Source organism: Dipodomys spectabilis, unplaced genomic scaffold (assembly GCF_019054845.1).
Source record: "Dipodomys spectabilis isolate Male_0828 unplaced genomic scaffold, ASM1905484v1 ptg000234l, whole genome shotgun sequence".
Taxonomy (NCBI): domain Eukaryota; kingdom Metazoa; phylum Chordata; class Mammalia; order Rodentia; family Heteromyidae; genus Dipodomys; species Dipodomys spectabilis.
In genome coordinates this window covers 16,436,743-16,452,715 of record NW_024870911.1, presented here as the reverse complement: position 1 = coordinate 16,452,715, position 15,973 = coordinate 16,436,743, and the positions used below count along the sequence as shown (strand labels likewise).

The 15,973-nt window shown below is 44.6% G+C and overlaps 1 protein-coding gene and 1 pseudogene across 1 annotated transcript; one reads left to right on the top strand and one right to left on the bottom strand.

Moving 5' to 3' along the window:
* Positions 1–2,726: 2,726 nt before the first annotated feature.
* Positions 2,727–15,420, top strand: Tsfm (Ts translation elongation factor, mitochondrial). Its single transcript, XM_042698987.1, has 6 exons — positions 2,727–2,838; positions 3,096–3,263; positions 4,118–4,246; positions 6,570–6,692; positions 10,080–10,167; positions 14,881–15,420. The coding sequence occupies exons 1-6, from the start codon at positions 2,782–2,784 to the stop codon at positions 15,285–15,287; spliced, it is 972 nt and encodes a 323-aa protein (XP_042554921.1). The 5' UTR covers positions 2,727–2,781; the 3' UTR covers positions 15,288–15,420.
* On the bottom strand, positions 4,835–5,279 carry LOC122124260 (annotated as a pseudogene).
* Positions 15,421–15,973: the final 553 nt, after the last annotated feature.

Here is a 15,973-nt window from a genome sequence, read left to right as displayed (position 1 = left end):
TTTAGTGATCTTTTCTGCATCCAAAGAATACAGTTCCCTTGCCTCCTGCCCCGCGGGCCCCCCTACCACCCCAGTCCTGGGTGCTGAGAAAGAAGCCTCACACCACCTGTTTCTTTCTAGGAGAGTAGGAGAAAGAAAAGTATGGCAGGATTATGCCATATGTCTTCCCAGCCCTGAACCTGGAACTGACAGAAAAGCTGCCTTTTGGACAGTACCTCCTTCCTGCCTGCCTGCCTTCCTTCCTTCCCTCCCTCCTTTCCTTCCTTCCTTCTCTCTCTCTTTCTTTCTTCCTTCCATTCTTTCTCTCTCTCTCTCTCTCTTTCTTTCATAAAACAGCATGCAGTGAAGAACATTGGACTGAGTACTAGGTTCTTCTCACCTGGTTTTTCTTTCCAAGCTCTATCAGTCTTTCTTTCCTAATTCCTTTTGCCTTCAATTCTTTTTTTGTCAGTCATGGGGCTTGAACTCAGGGCCTGGGCACTGTCCCCGAGCTTCTTTTGCTCAAGGCTAGCACTCTACCACTTGAGCCACAGTGCCACTTCCAGCCTTTTCTGTGTATGTAGTACTAGGAATTGAACCCACGGCTTCATGCATACTAGGCAAGCACTCTACCACTAAGCCACCTTCCCAGCCCTTGCCTTCAATTCTTACTGTTTCCCATTGCAGCAGCTCTGTAGTCATCTCCTGGATGGTGTGCCACATTCTCTTATCTCCTAGTTGCTTTGTGAACTCTTGCAGTCTATCAAAATCAGCTCTGACTAGCTTCCACTGACTAGAGAAGAACAAACTCCTTTGCTCTGTATCCAGTTTATCCCCCTGCCACCCAGATGACCTTTCTAATTTCCTCTTCCTTTCCTGTACATATTGGGCCTCTACAAAAGATCTCTCTTTTTTTTCCTGAATCTACACCAAACCTTTGATTATTTTCTCAGGGTGGTTTGGGGGCAGAGGGTTCCTGAGCCTTGAGTTTGGTATGATTTTTATCCCCTTGGGATCTTTCGGTTTTTTCATCTTACAGGAACTTGCCTTGTTTTGTATCTTTTCTGGTCCTAGTCCTTTCCCTGATAGATTTATCTTGGAGGACAGAGCTGTGGCTTATCGAGTCCCCTGAAGCCAGCACAGTTCTTGACACCCATGTTCTGCAGGATTATTTTAATCTGACAAATATTTATTTGGTTTATTGAAGGGATTCTACCTCTGCCTTTCTAGGTAAACCTGAATCCAACTATCTACCTCACAGTTTGTGTGAGTCCTAAATGAATAGTGAATATGAAAGAACATTGGGAATAAAGAAACAAAGTATCAGCCACACATTTCTTGTATTCTTATTTTATCTGGTGGAAGTAATTTCCTTGTGAAATACAGCAGTACTAGAGATAAACCCAGGGCCTCTAGATTGCTAAGTAGGCATTTAACACTTGAGCTAGGCCTCTAGCCGCCCCCCCCCCCCTCATTTTTTTTTTTTTTTGGCTAGTCCTTGGACTTGAACACAGAGTCTGGGTGCTATCCCTGAGCTCTTTTTCCTCAAAGCTAGTGCTTTGAGCCACAGTTCCACTTCTGATTTTCTGGTAGTTAATTGGAGATGAGTCTCACAGCCTTTCCTGCCCAGTTTGGCTTCAAACCATGATTCTCAGATCTTGCCTCCTCAGTAGCTAGGACAACAGGCATGAGCCACTGGTGCCTGGCCAGTCCTTTTGTAATTTGCTTCTGAGACAGGGTCTCACTAGAACTGGCCTTAAACTCTCCACTACCTCCCAAGTAGCTGTGATTAGAGTGAAATGTATTGTGTGTGTGTGTGTGTGTGTGTGTGTATAGTGGAAGGCATAAACTCACCTCACATTTTGCTTAGCTTTTTTTGCTTAAGGCTGGCATACTATTGCTTGAGCCACACCTCTGTTTCTGGGTTAAAAAATTATTAGGGGCTGGGAAGGTGGCTCAGTGGTAGAGTGCTTGCCTTGCATGCATGAGGCCTTGGGTTCGATTCCTCAGCACCACATAATCAGAAAAAGCTAGAAGTGATACTGTGACTCCAGTGATAGAGTGCTAGCCTTGAGCTGAAGAGCTGAGGGACAGTGCCCGGCCCCAGAGTTCAGGCCCCATGATAGACAAAATAAATAATAAATAAAAATTATTATTATAAAGGTGATGTGTAGAGGGGTTACAGTTACATAAATCAGATAAAGAGTGCATTCCTTTTTTGTACAATGTCACCCCTTCCCTTGCTCTCCTAGTTTTTCCCTCCCAACCGCATGTTTCTCCCTTTTTGTTAGAGATAGAGATTCTCAGCTTGGGCTGGCAACGAACTGGGATCCTCAGATCTCAGCTTCCTGAGTATCAGCTAACTAGGATTACAGGCAGAAATCATTTGAATAAAATAAATCTAATAAAACAAATGCGGGGGGGGGGGGTGCTGGGAAGGTGGCTCAGCGGAAGAGTGTTTGCCTTGCATGCATGGGGCCCTCCGCACCACATAAGCAGAAAAAGCTGTAATGGCGCTGTGGCTCAAGTGGTAGAGCGCTGGCCTTGAGCTGAAGAGCTGAGGGACAGCGCCCGGGCTCAGAGTTCAAGCCCCACGACCAACCGAAAAAAAAAAAACCCACCCAAAAACACAAAAACAAAAGCAAAAACAAATAGAGGCGGCGAGACTGCATCCCTCCGACCAGCAGATGGCGCTATCACTCTCCGGCGTGTCGTGGTTGGAGAATTTTGGCCCTTCTGCCACGCCATAAGCCGTCGCCCTACCTGCGCGCCGCGGCGAGCCGGGAGGTCCCCGCTGGCGTGATGTCCCTGCTGCGGTCCCTGCAGCTCAGCCTGGCCGCGCGGGCCGGAAGCCGCCAGGTGATGCCTCCCAGCCTGGGAATTGCCCCGGCTGTCTGGCCGTGAGCCTTGAGCGCACCCCTCCCCTGGCCCCCCTGCTGCACACTCTTCGCGCCCCCGCGCACGGCGGTCTCTCAGCGGTCCAGCCGCAGCCGAAGGCTCCCGCGGGCACTTCCGGAGCCCGAGAGCTCCGGGATGACGTCGCCGCCCCCCGCCCCCTCCCCCCGCCCCCCCCAGCTCCCCGCTGCTTCAGACTTCTCACCCCTCTCCTCTTCCAGGCGGGGTCCCTTCTACCTCCGACGCCCCAGCCATGGCACACGTTTCACGCAGGCCCTTGCCTGTCCTCCTCGGGCAAGGAGCTCCTTATGAAGCTGCGGCGGCGAACAGGCTACTCCTTTGTCAACTGCAAGAAAGCTCTGGAGACCTGTGATGGGGATCTCAAACAGGTGGGTGTGCGGGGGGGGGGGGAATGAGCTGGGGCGAGGAGGAAGTGGGGCGAGGGTCTAACTTCAGCCTAACCGGCCAGCGTGGATAAATAAGAGCAGCAGCCCATGGGCCCTTAATTAAGGCAGGATGGTGTCTAGTTCTGGCATAAAACGACCTCAACCCATTGACTTTGTCTTACTTGGAAGCAATTGATTCGGGATCCTAGGGTTAGTACTCCATGGGAAACTTTCTGCTGCTTGAAGCTGAGAAGGTTATAGGTGAGCTTTGGAGTTAGACCCACCAGGGTTTAAATTATGGTGCTTTCATACCTACACTGGATATTTCAGCGAATCTTTCAGACTTGTGGTGTTCTTTTCTGTACAATGAAAATACTGCCATCTGCCCCTAGGGTTGTTTTGAAGATTAAATTTATCCAAAGCACTAGATACTACAATGCTTGATAATCAGCGTTTAGTAGCAGTCTGACAGTAAATGATAAACTGCATTCGTTTACATTTATAGAATTTAGGGGAAGTGGAAGCCGGGCGCTGGTGGCTCACGCCTGTAATCCTAGCTACTCAGGAGGCTGAGATCTGAGGATCGCGGTTCAAAGCCAGCCCGGGCAGGAAAGACCGTGAGACTCCTATCTCCAATAAACCACCAGAAAACCGGAAGTGGCGCTGTAGCTCAAGTGGTAGAGCGCTCGCCTTGAGCTGAGGGACAGCACTCAGGCCCAGAGTTCAAGCCCCACAACCGACAAAAAAAAAAAGAATTTAGGGAAAGTGGAAGAAACCAGTCACTTTGAACATATTTTAAATCAGCACTGTTATGCAGTTTGACTTTGTCCTCTGCCCTTTTCCTTTCCAATTTCTAGGCTGAGATGTGGCTTCACAAGCAAGCCCAGAAAGAGGGCTGGAGCAAAGCTGCCAAGCTCCATGGAAGGAAGACCAAAGAAGGCTTGATTGGGCTGCTACAGGAAGGAAACGCAGCTGTATTAGTGGAGGTGAGCTATTGGAAACTCCACATAACAGCAGCAGTTGTGCTTGGTATAAGGCTTGTAGTAGACCCTTTGTATTCTTTTTTTTTTTTTTTTTTTCAGAAAAATTTAACAGGTTTATTTATAATTGTTATAAAGTTGAACTGCTGAAACTTGTTTACTGAAACATATTATATACCCACAGTTATTTAAAAAATTCACACGCAAATGAAAATGGAACAATTGTCAATACCTGATTTCTATGCCCTATATTTCCACTGGCAATAATATACTTAGGTACATTCAGAACTACTGATAACAAGAAAAGGGGTGGGGTGGGGGGGGGGAACCATCTTAGTGGATTCTTTTTTTTTTTTGGTCAGTCATGGGGCTTGAACTGTGGGCTTGGGTGTTGTCCCTCAGCTCTTTAGCTCAAGGCCAGCCCTCTACCACTTGAACCACAACTCTACTTTAGGTTTTCTGGTGGTTTACTGGAGATGAGTCTCATACACTTTCCTGCCCAGGCTGGCTTTGAACTGTGATCCTCAGATTTCAGCCTCCTGTGTAGCCAGGATTACAGGTGTGAGCTACAGGTGCCTGGCTCTTAGTGGATTCTTAAGCATGCTCTCCATGTATGCAGTGTGCTAGCTGGATATCTTTAGGCATAATTATTATACATTTGCCATGGATAGCACACAGATTGGTATCTTTAAAAAGGCTAACCAGGTAGGCCTCACTTGCCTCCTGTAAAGCACCAACAGCTGCGTTCTGGAAGCACAGGTCTGTTTTGAAGTCCTGAGCAATTTCTCATGCCAGAATCTGGAAAGGGAGCTTGCAAATCAGAAGTTCCGCAGACCTGGTAGCGTCTAATTTCAGGAAGCATCACAGTACCCAGGCCTGTAATGGTGAGGTTTCTTCACCCCTCTGGTAGAGGGTGCAGTCTTGTGAGCGGCTTTTGTTGCCAGTTGTTTTCTGGGTGCTTTACCACCAGTGGATTTGTGAGCAGTCATCTTGGAATGAGCCATAGGATAGAGGTCTTACTCACCCTCCCTTCTCCTTTGGCTGGAGCTCAGCTAACAAGAGGCTGTGCTGGCCTTGGAGAGCTGCAGTAACCACCCTTTGTATTCTTTTTTTTTTTTTTTTTGGGTCCGGTCGTGGGGCCTGAACTCTGGGCCTGGGCACTATCCCTAAGCTCTTCAGCTCAAGGTTAGCGCTCTACCACTTGAGCCACAGTGCCACTTCCGGCTTTTTTCTTTTTGCTTATGTGGTGCTGAGGAATTGAACCCAGGGCCTCATGCATGCAAGGCAAGTGCTCTACCACTGAGTCACCTTCCCAGCCCACCCTTTGTATTCTTAAACAAGAAATAGTTTTGAAAACTATAAAATGTAGTTGAAGTTAAAAGCTTTCAAGACACCAGCAGTGGTGGCTCACACTTAATGCTAGCTACTCAGGAGGCTGAGATCTGAGGACCAATATTGGAAGGCAGCCTAGGCAGAAAGATCCCCAAGAGACTCTTATCTCCAATTAACTACCAGAAAACCAGAAGTGGAGCTATGGCTCAAAGTGTAGAGCACTTGCCTTGAGCAAAAAAGCTCAGAGACAGTGCCCAGGCCCTGAGTTCAAGTCCCACTACCGACAAAAAAACTTTGAAGATGTTGTTATTAGAAATAGATTTAGATAGAGGAATGCAGACATGTTGATGAGAAATGGCCTAGCACTCTTGAACATTTTCTTAGTGTGACTCTTAATGTAGCTTTGTACCTTATCACTGATTATTTTCTTGAACAGTTAGGGTTTAAAGATAGTAATTCTTTTTTTTTTTTTTTTTTTGGGTCCGGTCGTGGGGCCTGAACTCTGGGCCTGGGTGCTGTCCCTCAGCTCTTCAGCTCAAGGCCAACACTCTACCACTTGAGCCCCAGTGCCACTTCCGGCTTTTTTCTTTATGTGGTGCTGAGGAATCGAACCCAGGGCATCAGGCATGCAAGGCAAGCGCTCTACCACTGAGCCACCTTCCCAGCCCCAGTAATTCTTTTAATTAGCTGATGGATAGAAAGTAACTGATTTAGAGGTTTGGGCATTGTCATTGGTAAAGAAGCAGATGTAGATTTAGAGTGAGATAAAGGGATAGTGATAGCAAATTCGATTTGGAGTTGGAGGAGCCTGGGAAATGGAGTAATTATGAAGTGTAGGAAGGGGCGAATTTGTATGGTTCCTTCAGTATATTACAGAAAAGTCTGGGGTTGTTTAGTTCTCCTGAGTCTAAAGCTTGTTCTATTGTATCTAACTTTACTCTTCAACCTTAAGGAACTTACTATCAGCTTACACTGCAACATTCGTTTATTCCTACAGGTAAACTGTGAGACAGACTTTGTTTCCAGAAATTTAAAATTTCAACAGTTGGTCCAGAAAGTAGCCCTGGGAACCATGCTGCATTGTAAGAGTCTAAAGGATCAGCTCTCCACATATAGTAAAGTGAGTTTGCATTTGTCTGCACATGATGAGTTTGTTCTCCATTGTAGGGTACTGCTGTTCTTTTATTTGGGGGATGGGGGTGGGGTAACTGGGGCTTAAACTCAGGGCTTGGGCACTGTCTTTGAGCTTTTTTGCTCAAAGCTAGTGCTGTACCACTTAAGCCATAGCGCTACTTCTGGCTTTTGGGTGGTTAATTGGAGATAAGAATGTCATGAAATTTCTTACTTGGGGTTGACTTTGAACCATGATCCTCAGATCTCAGCCTACTGAGTAGTTAAGGATTTTAGACACTCTTATGTTGCTGGTTAACTATTATCTCTGGGAAAAGTATTCATTTGTTCTGTCTCCTTATTCTGCCTCATTAAAATTTTGTTAGTGTAGTGTTTTAAATTACATTTTTATTTGTAGAATGTAAGCTTCATGGACCAACAATTTTGCCTTTTTCTACTGTATTATTGATAAAAGAGAAATAGATGCATTGTTTTGCTGGGGCTCAGTCAACCTTTCTTGAGTGATTGGATGTCAGTGCAGTGAAGGCATGAGTGAGACCACATGAGGCTTCCTCTTCAAAATATGTGATAGTCTGGGGAAAGGGACTGAAGAAAGCACAATTTAGAGAATAACCTTATTTCCTCCTCTAGGAGGATAAACGAAGAATTATTTCAGTCTGGTTTTTTTTTTTTTTGTTGGTGGTGCTGGTGGTGGTTTTGGGGCTTGAACTCTGGGCCTGGGCACTGTCCCTCAGCTCTTCAGCTCAAGGCTAGTGCTCTACCACTAGAGCCATAGTACCACTTATGGCTTATTCTGTTTATGTGGTACTGAGGATCAAACCCAGGGCCTCATACATGCAAGGCAAACACTCTATCACTAGCCACTTTCCCAGCCATTTAAGTCTGTTTTTAATGCAGCCTTCTTTCAAATAAAAAATGAACCACCAGCACCCAGCTCAGGGAAGTTTTGTTTTGTTTTTGTTTTTGTTTTCCAGTCTTGGGGCTTGAACTCTGGGCCTGGGTGCTATCCCTGAGCTTCTTTTGCTTAAGGCAAGCGCTCTACCACTTGAGCCACAGTGCCACTTCTGACTTTTTTGAGTAGTTTTATTGGAGATAAGAGTCTCACAGAATTTCCTGTATGGTGGGGGTGGAGGTGGGGGGAAGGGCGGGGAGATGGAAAGGGATGGGAAGGGGAAACAAAGGAGGAGGCAACAATGCTTGATAAGAAATGTACTCATTATCTTGCCCATGTAATTGTAACCCCTCTGTATGGTATTTTCACAATAAAAAAAGAAAAAAAAAAGAAAGAATTTCCTGCCTGGGCTGGCTTTGAACCATGATCCCCAGATCTCAGCCTCCTGAGTAGCTAGGATTACAGACATGAGCCACCAGTGCCTGGCCTCAGAGAAATTTTAATACAACTTTCATTCCATTTTCATCTACTGGGGATCGTCAGCCTCACTGGATTCTAGTTAATATGATCCTTTTTGTAAAAATAATCATATAAACAGCTGGGCACCAATGGCTTATGACTGCAGTCCTAGCTACTCAGGAGGCTGAGATCTGAGGAACGCAGTTCAAAGCCAGCTGGGCAGAAAAGTCCCCATGAGATTCTTATCTTCAATAAACTACTCAAAAAAGCTGAAGTGGCACTGTAGCTCAAGTGGTAGAGCTCTAGCCTTGAGCACGAAGAAGCCCAGGGACAGTACCCAGGCCCTGAGTTCAAGCCCCAGGACTGGAAACATAAATAACTACATGTGTACAAATATTTCTTACATATGTGGTCATTTGCTTCTTTCATTTAGTAATATATCATGGAAATACTTTATAGAAGTATCTTATTTTCTTTTGTGTGGGTGTGCTGAGGTTTATTCAGCCTATCTCCTGTGTTTGAGCATTTAGGCTGCTTCCAAAAAATTTTTATTTTATTTTATTTTTATTTTTTGGGGGTGTCTGGTAGTGGGACCTGAACTCTGGGCTTGGGCGCTGACCCTCAGCTCTTCAACTCAAGGCTAGTGCTCTATCACTTTAGCCACAGTGCCACTTCCGGCTTTTTTCTTTTTGCTTATGTGGTGCTAAGGAATCGAACCCAGGGCCTCGAGCATGCAAGGCAAGCACTCTACCACTGAGCCACCTTCCCAGCCCTGCTTCCAAAATTTTAAGGTTAAATATACTTTCTGTCCAGGTGCCATTGGCTCACACCTGTAATCCTAGCCACCCAGGAGGCTGAGATGTGAGGATCATAGTTTGAAGCTGGCCTAGGCAAGAGAGTCTCTGAGATTCTTATATCCATTAGCCACCTAAACGCTGGCAGTAGAGCTGTGACTCAAGTGATAGAGCACCTGCTTTTAGCAAAAAACATCAACAACAACAACTCAGGGACAGTGCTCAGAACCTAAGTTCAAACCTCAGTACTGGCATCAAAACAACAACAACAACAACAACAACAAAAACCCATGAAAAAAAGTCCTCACTGAATATTCTTGTATGTGAAATATATTTATATTTTTGTAGGTGAGTTATCAGATTCCTAGAAATATAATTGAAGAGTCAAAATATAAACATAATGTAGCCAGGTGCTGGTGGCTCACACCTGTAATCCTAGCTACTCAGCAGGCTGAGATCTGAGGATTGTGATTCAAAACCAGCCTGGGCAGGAAAGTCTATGAGACTCTATCTCCAGTTAATCACCAGAAAACCAGGAGTTGCGCTGTATCTCAAGTGGTAGAGCACCTGCCTTGAGCTGAAGATCTCAGGGACAGCACCCAATCCCAGAGTTCAGGTCCCATGACTGAAAAAAAAAAAAACCAAAACCAAACCAAAAACATAATGTAGACATTATCCAATTCTCTACTGAATTTGCAGTGTTCTGCTTTCCCACCAATAGTCTGTAATAGTCTCCTAGTTTTAGTATTTTATGATTGTCTGAAAGCATTATTCCTGGTTTCTAGGAAATTCTAAGTTAGGCTGGAGGATGGGGGTAGAATGGAATTGGAGGTGGTAGTGTAATATAATAATTTACTTTAAAAAATGAAACTACGGGGCTGGGAAAGTGGCTCAGTGGTAGAGTGTTTGCCTAACATGCATAGGGCCCTGGGTTTGATTCCTTAGCACCACATAAGCAGAAAAAGCCAGAAGTGGTGCTGTGGCTGAAGTGATAAGTGTTAGCTTTGAGTTGAAGAGCTGAGGGACAGTGCCCAGGCCCAGAGTTCAGGCCCCACGACTACCCAATAAAAAAAAAAGAAAGAAAATATGATCAATTTTTAACACTTGGCTTAGTGGAAGTATCTATTTATATTTAGTTGTCTTAACCACTTTTTTTGAAATAAGCTATTTTGCTGTTCTGTGGATGACTTGGGTGCAAAAATGGCTTATGCTTGTTTTTTGGTGCACTTAGGGCTTTCTGAATTCCTCTGAGCTTTCTGGACTTCCAGCTGGGCCTGACAAAGAAGGCTCTCTCAAGGATCATTTGGCCTTAGCAATTGGTAAGTATTTGTAAAAATCTGGAAAATGAAGCCCAGTGCTAGTGGCTCACACTTCTAATCCTAGCTACTCAGGAGGCTGAGAACTGAGGATCATGATTTGAAGCCAGCCCGGAGAGGAAAGTCTGTGAGACTCTTCTCCAGTTAATCACAGAAAAAGCCAGAAGTGGCATTGTGGCTCAAGTAGTAGAACGCTAGCCTTGAGCGAAAGGAGCTAAGGGACAGCGTCCAGGCCCAGAGTTCAAGCCTCAGGACTGCCAAAACAAAAGAAAACTGGAAACTGCAAATTAGCCTCTAGATCACTTGGTATCCTTGAATTTCCTCCAAGAGAATTGCAGGCTTAGGTACCTAAGATGGTACCAGAGAAATAGGTCCCACAAGATGGTACCTGAGAAATAGGTAGGGTAATAGGTGTTGAGGGGCAGTGAACATGTGAATAGCTCCTCCTCCGCTGAAGAAAAATTGTCATCATGTGCTAGCCAATTGTTACAATGGGTGTCATCAGAACTTCTAAATTCCTTAAAAGAATTTAGATTAAGGGAAAAGGAGGGAGTGGAGGAATTAGAATATAGTGGAAGGGGTAAATTTGTTCAAAGTGTATGGAGTTCATGTATGGAAATGTCACAATGAAACTCCTTCGTAATACCAACTCAAAAGCAAAAGAAAAAAAGGAACTTAGATTTATATGCAAAATTTTTGAGTTTTAGTTATTTGCGATCTCTTCTTCCCTCTTTCCTTCTCCTTTCTCCCTCCCTCATTTTCCTCTTCCTTTTTCCCTTCCCTTCCTCCTTTCCTTTCTTGGCAGGGTCTCACTGTTATCTTAGGCTCTTTTAGAACTCACTATGTACTCCAAGCTGGCCTCAAACTCAGAATCCTCTTTCAATCTCCTGATTACTGGGATTACTGGGATTACAGATTTGAACCGTGATGTCCAGGTTTAAAATTATTTTCATCACTGGGGCTGGGAAGGTGGCTTAGTGATAGCTTGCCTTGCATGTATGAGGCCCTGGGTTCAATTCCTCAGCACCACATAAGCAAAAAGAAAAAAGCCGGGGACTGGGAAGGTGGCTCAGTGGTAGAGCGCTTGCCTTGCATGCATGAGGCCCGGGGTCCGATTCTTCAGCACATATAAGCAAAAAGAAAAAAGCTGGAAGTGGCTCTGTGGCTCAAGTGTTAGAGCGCTAGTCTTGAGCTGAAGAGCTGAGGGACAGCGCCCAGGCCCAGAGTTCAGGCCCCACGACCGGCCCCTCTCCCCCCCCCCCCCCAAAAAAAAATTATTTTCATCACTGTGTAGACAAAACAAAGCATGTTCTTAGGCAGAGATGGCCCTTTGACATCCAGTTGATTACCTGTTTGTGAGATAGGGAAAATAGTATATTAAAGGTAATTTCTTCTTTGTAAATCTCGGACAATTTATAGTTATAATGTTTAGAAATTTGATCTCTCTTCAGAAAACCTGATCTTGAATTTATAAAGATACATTCTTTTTTTTTTTTTTTTGGTCGGTCGTTAGGCTTGAACTCTGGGCCTAGGTGCTGTTCCTGAGCTCTTCAGCTTAAGGCAAGTGTTCTACCACTTGAGACACAGCACAACTTCCGGTTTTCTGGTGGTAAACTAGAGATAAGAGTCTCACAGACTTTTCTGCCCAGGCTGGTTTTGAACCGTGATCCTCAGTTCTCAGCCTCTTGAGTAGCTAGGATTATAGGTGTGAGACACCGGTAAGGCGCAAAAGATACATTCTTTTAGAACTCATTGACTATAGGAACCACATCTGGGTCATGGGTGGGACTAAGTGGGAGTTTTGTTTTGGTACCACAAAGGATACATTCTTTTAGAACTCAACGCAAAAGATACATTCTTTTAGAACTCATTGACTATAGGAACCATTCTTTTAGAACTCATTGACTATAGGAACCACATCTGGGTCATGGGTGGGACTAAGTGGGAGTTTTGTTTTCTTTTTTATGTCCTTGGTGGAGGAAGGAAGCAGGGCTGGGGTTGGAGTTGCTGGGAATTTTCTGTTCCTCTGAAGTTTCCAGTCAGGGTATCAATTCTGTTTATCAGGCCATCTTGTAGTATTTTGATGTTTCAGTGAGTCATTGATGAGAACCCTACTGCACAGCCTTATTAAGAAATGGAGCTTAGTAAGTAATCCTGGAAGAACTGGGTGTATCAGTTCCTAAGAATTAACCATTGAATGTCTATTCAAGCTTTTTTTTTTGGCCAGTCCTGAAGCTTGAGCTCAAGGCCTGGGCACTGTCCTGAGCTTCTTTTGCTCAAGGCTAGCGCTCTACTACTTAAGCCACAGAACCACTTCCTGCTTATTCTGTTTATGTGGTACTGAGGAATTGAGCCCAGGGCTTCATGCATGCTAGGCAGTCACTTTACCATTAAGCCTCATTCCCAACCTGTATTCAAGCTATTTTAAAAATGTACTTTGGTTTCTGGATTCTCCCTTTTCATTTTAGGTATAACTGGCTAATCCAGTTATCTTTATCCAGACCTTTTTGTTTATTCCTCCTGTTCTTTCTAATTTTTTTGTTTTTGTTGTTGGTTGTACTGCTTGAACTCAGGGCTGCTTTTGCTCAAGGCTAGCACTCTACCACTTTGAGCCACAGGGCCACTTCTAGTTTTCTGGTAGTTAATTGGAAAGAGTTTCATGGACTTTGATGCCTGGGCTGGCTTCAAACCATGATCCTCAGATCTTAGCCTTAGCCTCCTGAGTAGCTAGGATTATAGGCATGAGCCACTGGTGCCTGGCTTTTTTTTGTTTTTTTTTAATTGTTTAACTTTTATTTGCACTTCTGTTGGAGGAATGGCATGCTGAGAGAAAGAAGAAAACTGATAAACTTAGGCTCTTATAAACAACTCTGAATATGTCCTTTATTTCTGTTAAGAGGAAGTTGAAATTATTTTGTTTTCTTTGATGCCAGTCTTGGGTCTTGAACTCTGGGCCTGGAAACTGTCCTGAATTTTTGTGCTCAAGATTAGTGCCCTGCTACTTCACTTGAGCTGCAGCTCTACCTGTGACTTTTTTGATGGTATTTAATTAGAGATAAGTGTCTCACAGACTTTTCTACCTGTACTGACTTTGAACTGAGATACTCAGATATCAGCCCCTTGAGATGCTAGGATTACAGGCATGAACCACTTGCTCCCTACACTAGAGGCTTTTAGTTGTAGACTTTCTTTTGATACAGTAGATGATCGGGACTTTGCTGTATCATTTATTGTAGATTTGGGAGGGATGGTAATTTGCTGGGGGGAAAAATCACTTAGTTGCTTTGAAGTCAGATTTGAGTTTTAATTCAGGCTCTGCCACATGTTATTGGGTGGGTTCCTTAAGCTCTCTAAGCCTACATTTAATATATAATAATAGCATCTGAGTGCTCACTGTATGCCAGATATTTTAACAAATAATTTTATATATATTACCTTATTTTTCCCAACAACCCTAATAGGTAGGTATCTCCATTTTGCATATGAGGAAATTAGTATATTAGCACATTAGTAAATGTGATTATGTCATTTATTCTCTTGCCCAAGGTCATATGACTGGAAAGGGGCAGAAGCTGGGGTGCAAGTCTATTAATTCATTTGTTTTTGAGACAGGGTCTCATTGGCTCAGGCTGGCTTGGATCTAAAAATGTATATCTATTTTTTATATTGAAGTGCCTGGTACATGGTTGATTTGTTTGGTTTTGGTTTTGGTGCCAGTCTTATGGCTTGAACTCAGAGCCTGGGCACTGTCCCTGAACTGTGCACAAGGCTAGTGCTCTAACACTTGAGCCACAGCTCCACTTCTAGCTTTTTGGTGGCTAATTGAGATAAGTCTCACATATTTTCTGCCCAGATTGGCTTCAAACTGCAGTCCTCAGATCTCAGCCTTCTGAGTAGCTAGGATTACAGGCATGAGCCACCAGTACCTGGTTGATGCCTCTCTCTCTCTCGTGTGTGTGTGTGTGTGTGTGTGTGTGTGTGTGTGTGTGTGTGTGTGTGTGTGTGTGTGTGTGTGTGTGTGTGTGTGTGTGTGTGTGTGTGTGTGTGTGTGTGTATTTAGGTTGAACTTAGAGCCTTATGCTTTCAGTTGGCTTTTTCACTCACTGCTGGTACTTTACCACTGGAGCCAGCTTTTTTTTTTTTTACTTTACCACTGGAGCCAGCTTTTTTTTTTTTTTGCTGGTCATGGGGCCTGAACTCTGGGTCTGGGCGCTGTCCCTCAGCTCTTCAGCTCAAGGCTAGTGTTCTACCACTGGAGCCATAGCGCCACTTCCGGCTTTTTCTGTTGATGTGGTACTGAGGAATCGAACCCAGGGCCTCATGCTTGCAAGGCATGCACTCTACCGCTGAGCTACCTTCCCAGCCCTGGAGCCAGCTTTTTGCTAGTTAATTGGAGATAAGAATTTTTATTTGCTAGTTAATTGGAAATAAGGACTTTTCATTCCTGGATGGCTTTGAACCTTGATCTTCAGACACTTGAGAAGGATCATAGGTGTGGCCTATTGGCACCGAGCTAGTTGGTGCTCTTTAAAGTACCCTTCCCCCGCATTCCTTTGTCTCTAAAAAAATCTGAAACCTGTGTCTCTGTCTTTCTGCATATCTAATACAGGTGCAGAAGGATGATCTTCCAGACTTGTTCTGTTCTGTGCTTATATTGTACCACCACAGGCATCACTTTCTGATGGTATTTTGCTTTTTGTTTTTGCTTTGTTATAGGGAAGCTGGGGGAAAACATGACTCTTAAACGAGCTGCCTGGGTGAAGGTGCCATCTGGGTTCTACGTTGGGTCTTATGTGCATGGAACAATGCACAGCCCCTCACTCCACAACCTGGTGCTGGGGAAGTACGGGGCCCTGGTCATCTGCGAGACATCTGTGCGGAAAGTAAACCTGGAGGACCTTGGCCGCCGCCTGGGACAGCATGTGGTGGGCATGGCCCCTCTCTCTGTTGGCTCCCTGGATGATGAACCTGGAGGAGAGTCAGAGACCAAGATGCTATCCCAGCCATACTTGCTGGACCCCTCCATTACATTGGGACAATATGTGCAGCCGCAAGGGGTGTCTGTAGTGGACTTTGTGCGGTTTGAATGTGGAGAAAGTGAAGAGACAGTAGAAGCAGATTAGGTTCCAAACACTTTGGGCCTAGAATATAATAATTACTCAAGTTATTTCCTAAGCATCTTTACCCCCAGAATTTGTTTTTCTGGTGAATTTATAGTGCTCATGAGTAAACTTATTAAATAAATATAATAGAGCATAATTTTTCCTTGTTTGCATAGAACTGGGATTAGTTTTTTTTTTTTTTTTTTCTTTTGGTCTTGGGGCTTGAACTCAGGGCCTGGGGCGCTGAACCTGAGCTCTTTAGCTCAAGGCCTGCACTCTTTCACTTGAGCCACAGCACCACTTCGGTTTTCTAGTGGTTAATTGGAGATAAGAGTCTCACGGACTTTCCTGCCCAGGCTGGCTTTGAACCATGATCCTCAGTTCTCAGCCTCCTTAGTAGCTAGGATTATAGATATGAGCCCCAGGCAGCCAGCAGGATTAGTTTTTTATTGTCTTTCTTGTAACAGCTTTCAGGAGAACAGGCAAGTCTTGTGTGACTGACAGTGGCTAGAACAGGCACCAACAGCTGTGTTGTTGTTGCCTCCAACACTGATTTCTTGGTGTTCCTTAAACTTTTAAGGCACACATTGTCATACTCCTCCTGTGACAGAAGTCTCTTGTTATGCTTTCATTTCTGACACTTTGGACTAAACTTCTTCCCTGGAACTTCTCCAGTTCATTACTTCCGCTTTGTGAATTCCTTTGGA

What these genes read in the sequence shown, in the direction of transcription:
- Tsfm (XM_042698987.1), top strand. Translation starts at nt 2,782, where the DNA reads ATGTCCCTGCTGCGGTCCCTGCAGCTCAGCCTGGCCGCGCGGGCCGGA. An exon ending in GTGATGGGGATCTCAAACAG is followed by an intron (nt 3,264 to 4,117) that starts GTGGGTGTGCGG and finishes TCCAATTTCTAG; the next exon opens with GCTGAGATGTGGCTTCACAA. An exon ending in AGCTCTCCACATATAGTAAA is followed by an intron (nt 6,693 to 10,079) that starts GTGAGTTTGCAT and finishes TGGTGCACTTAG; the next exon opens with GGCTTTCTGAATTCCTCTGA.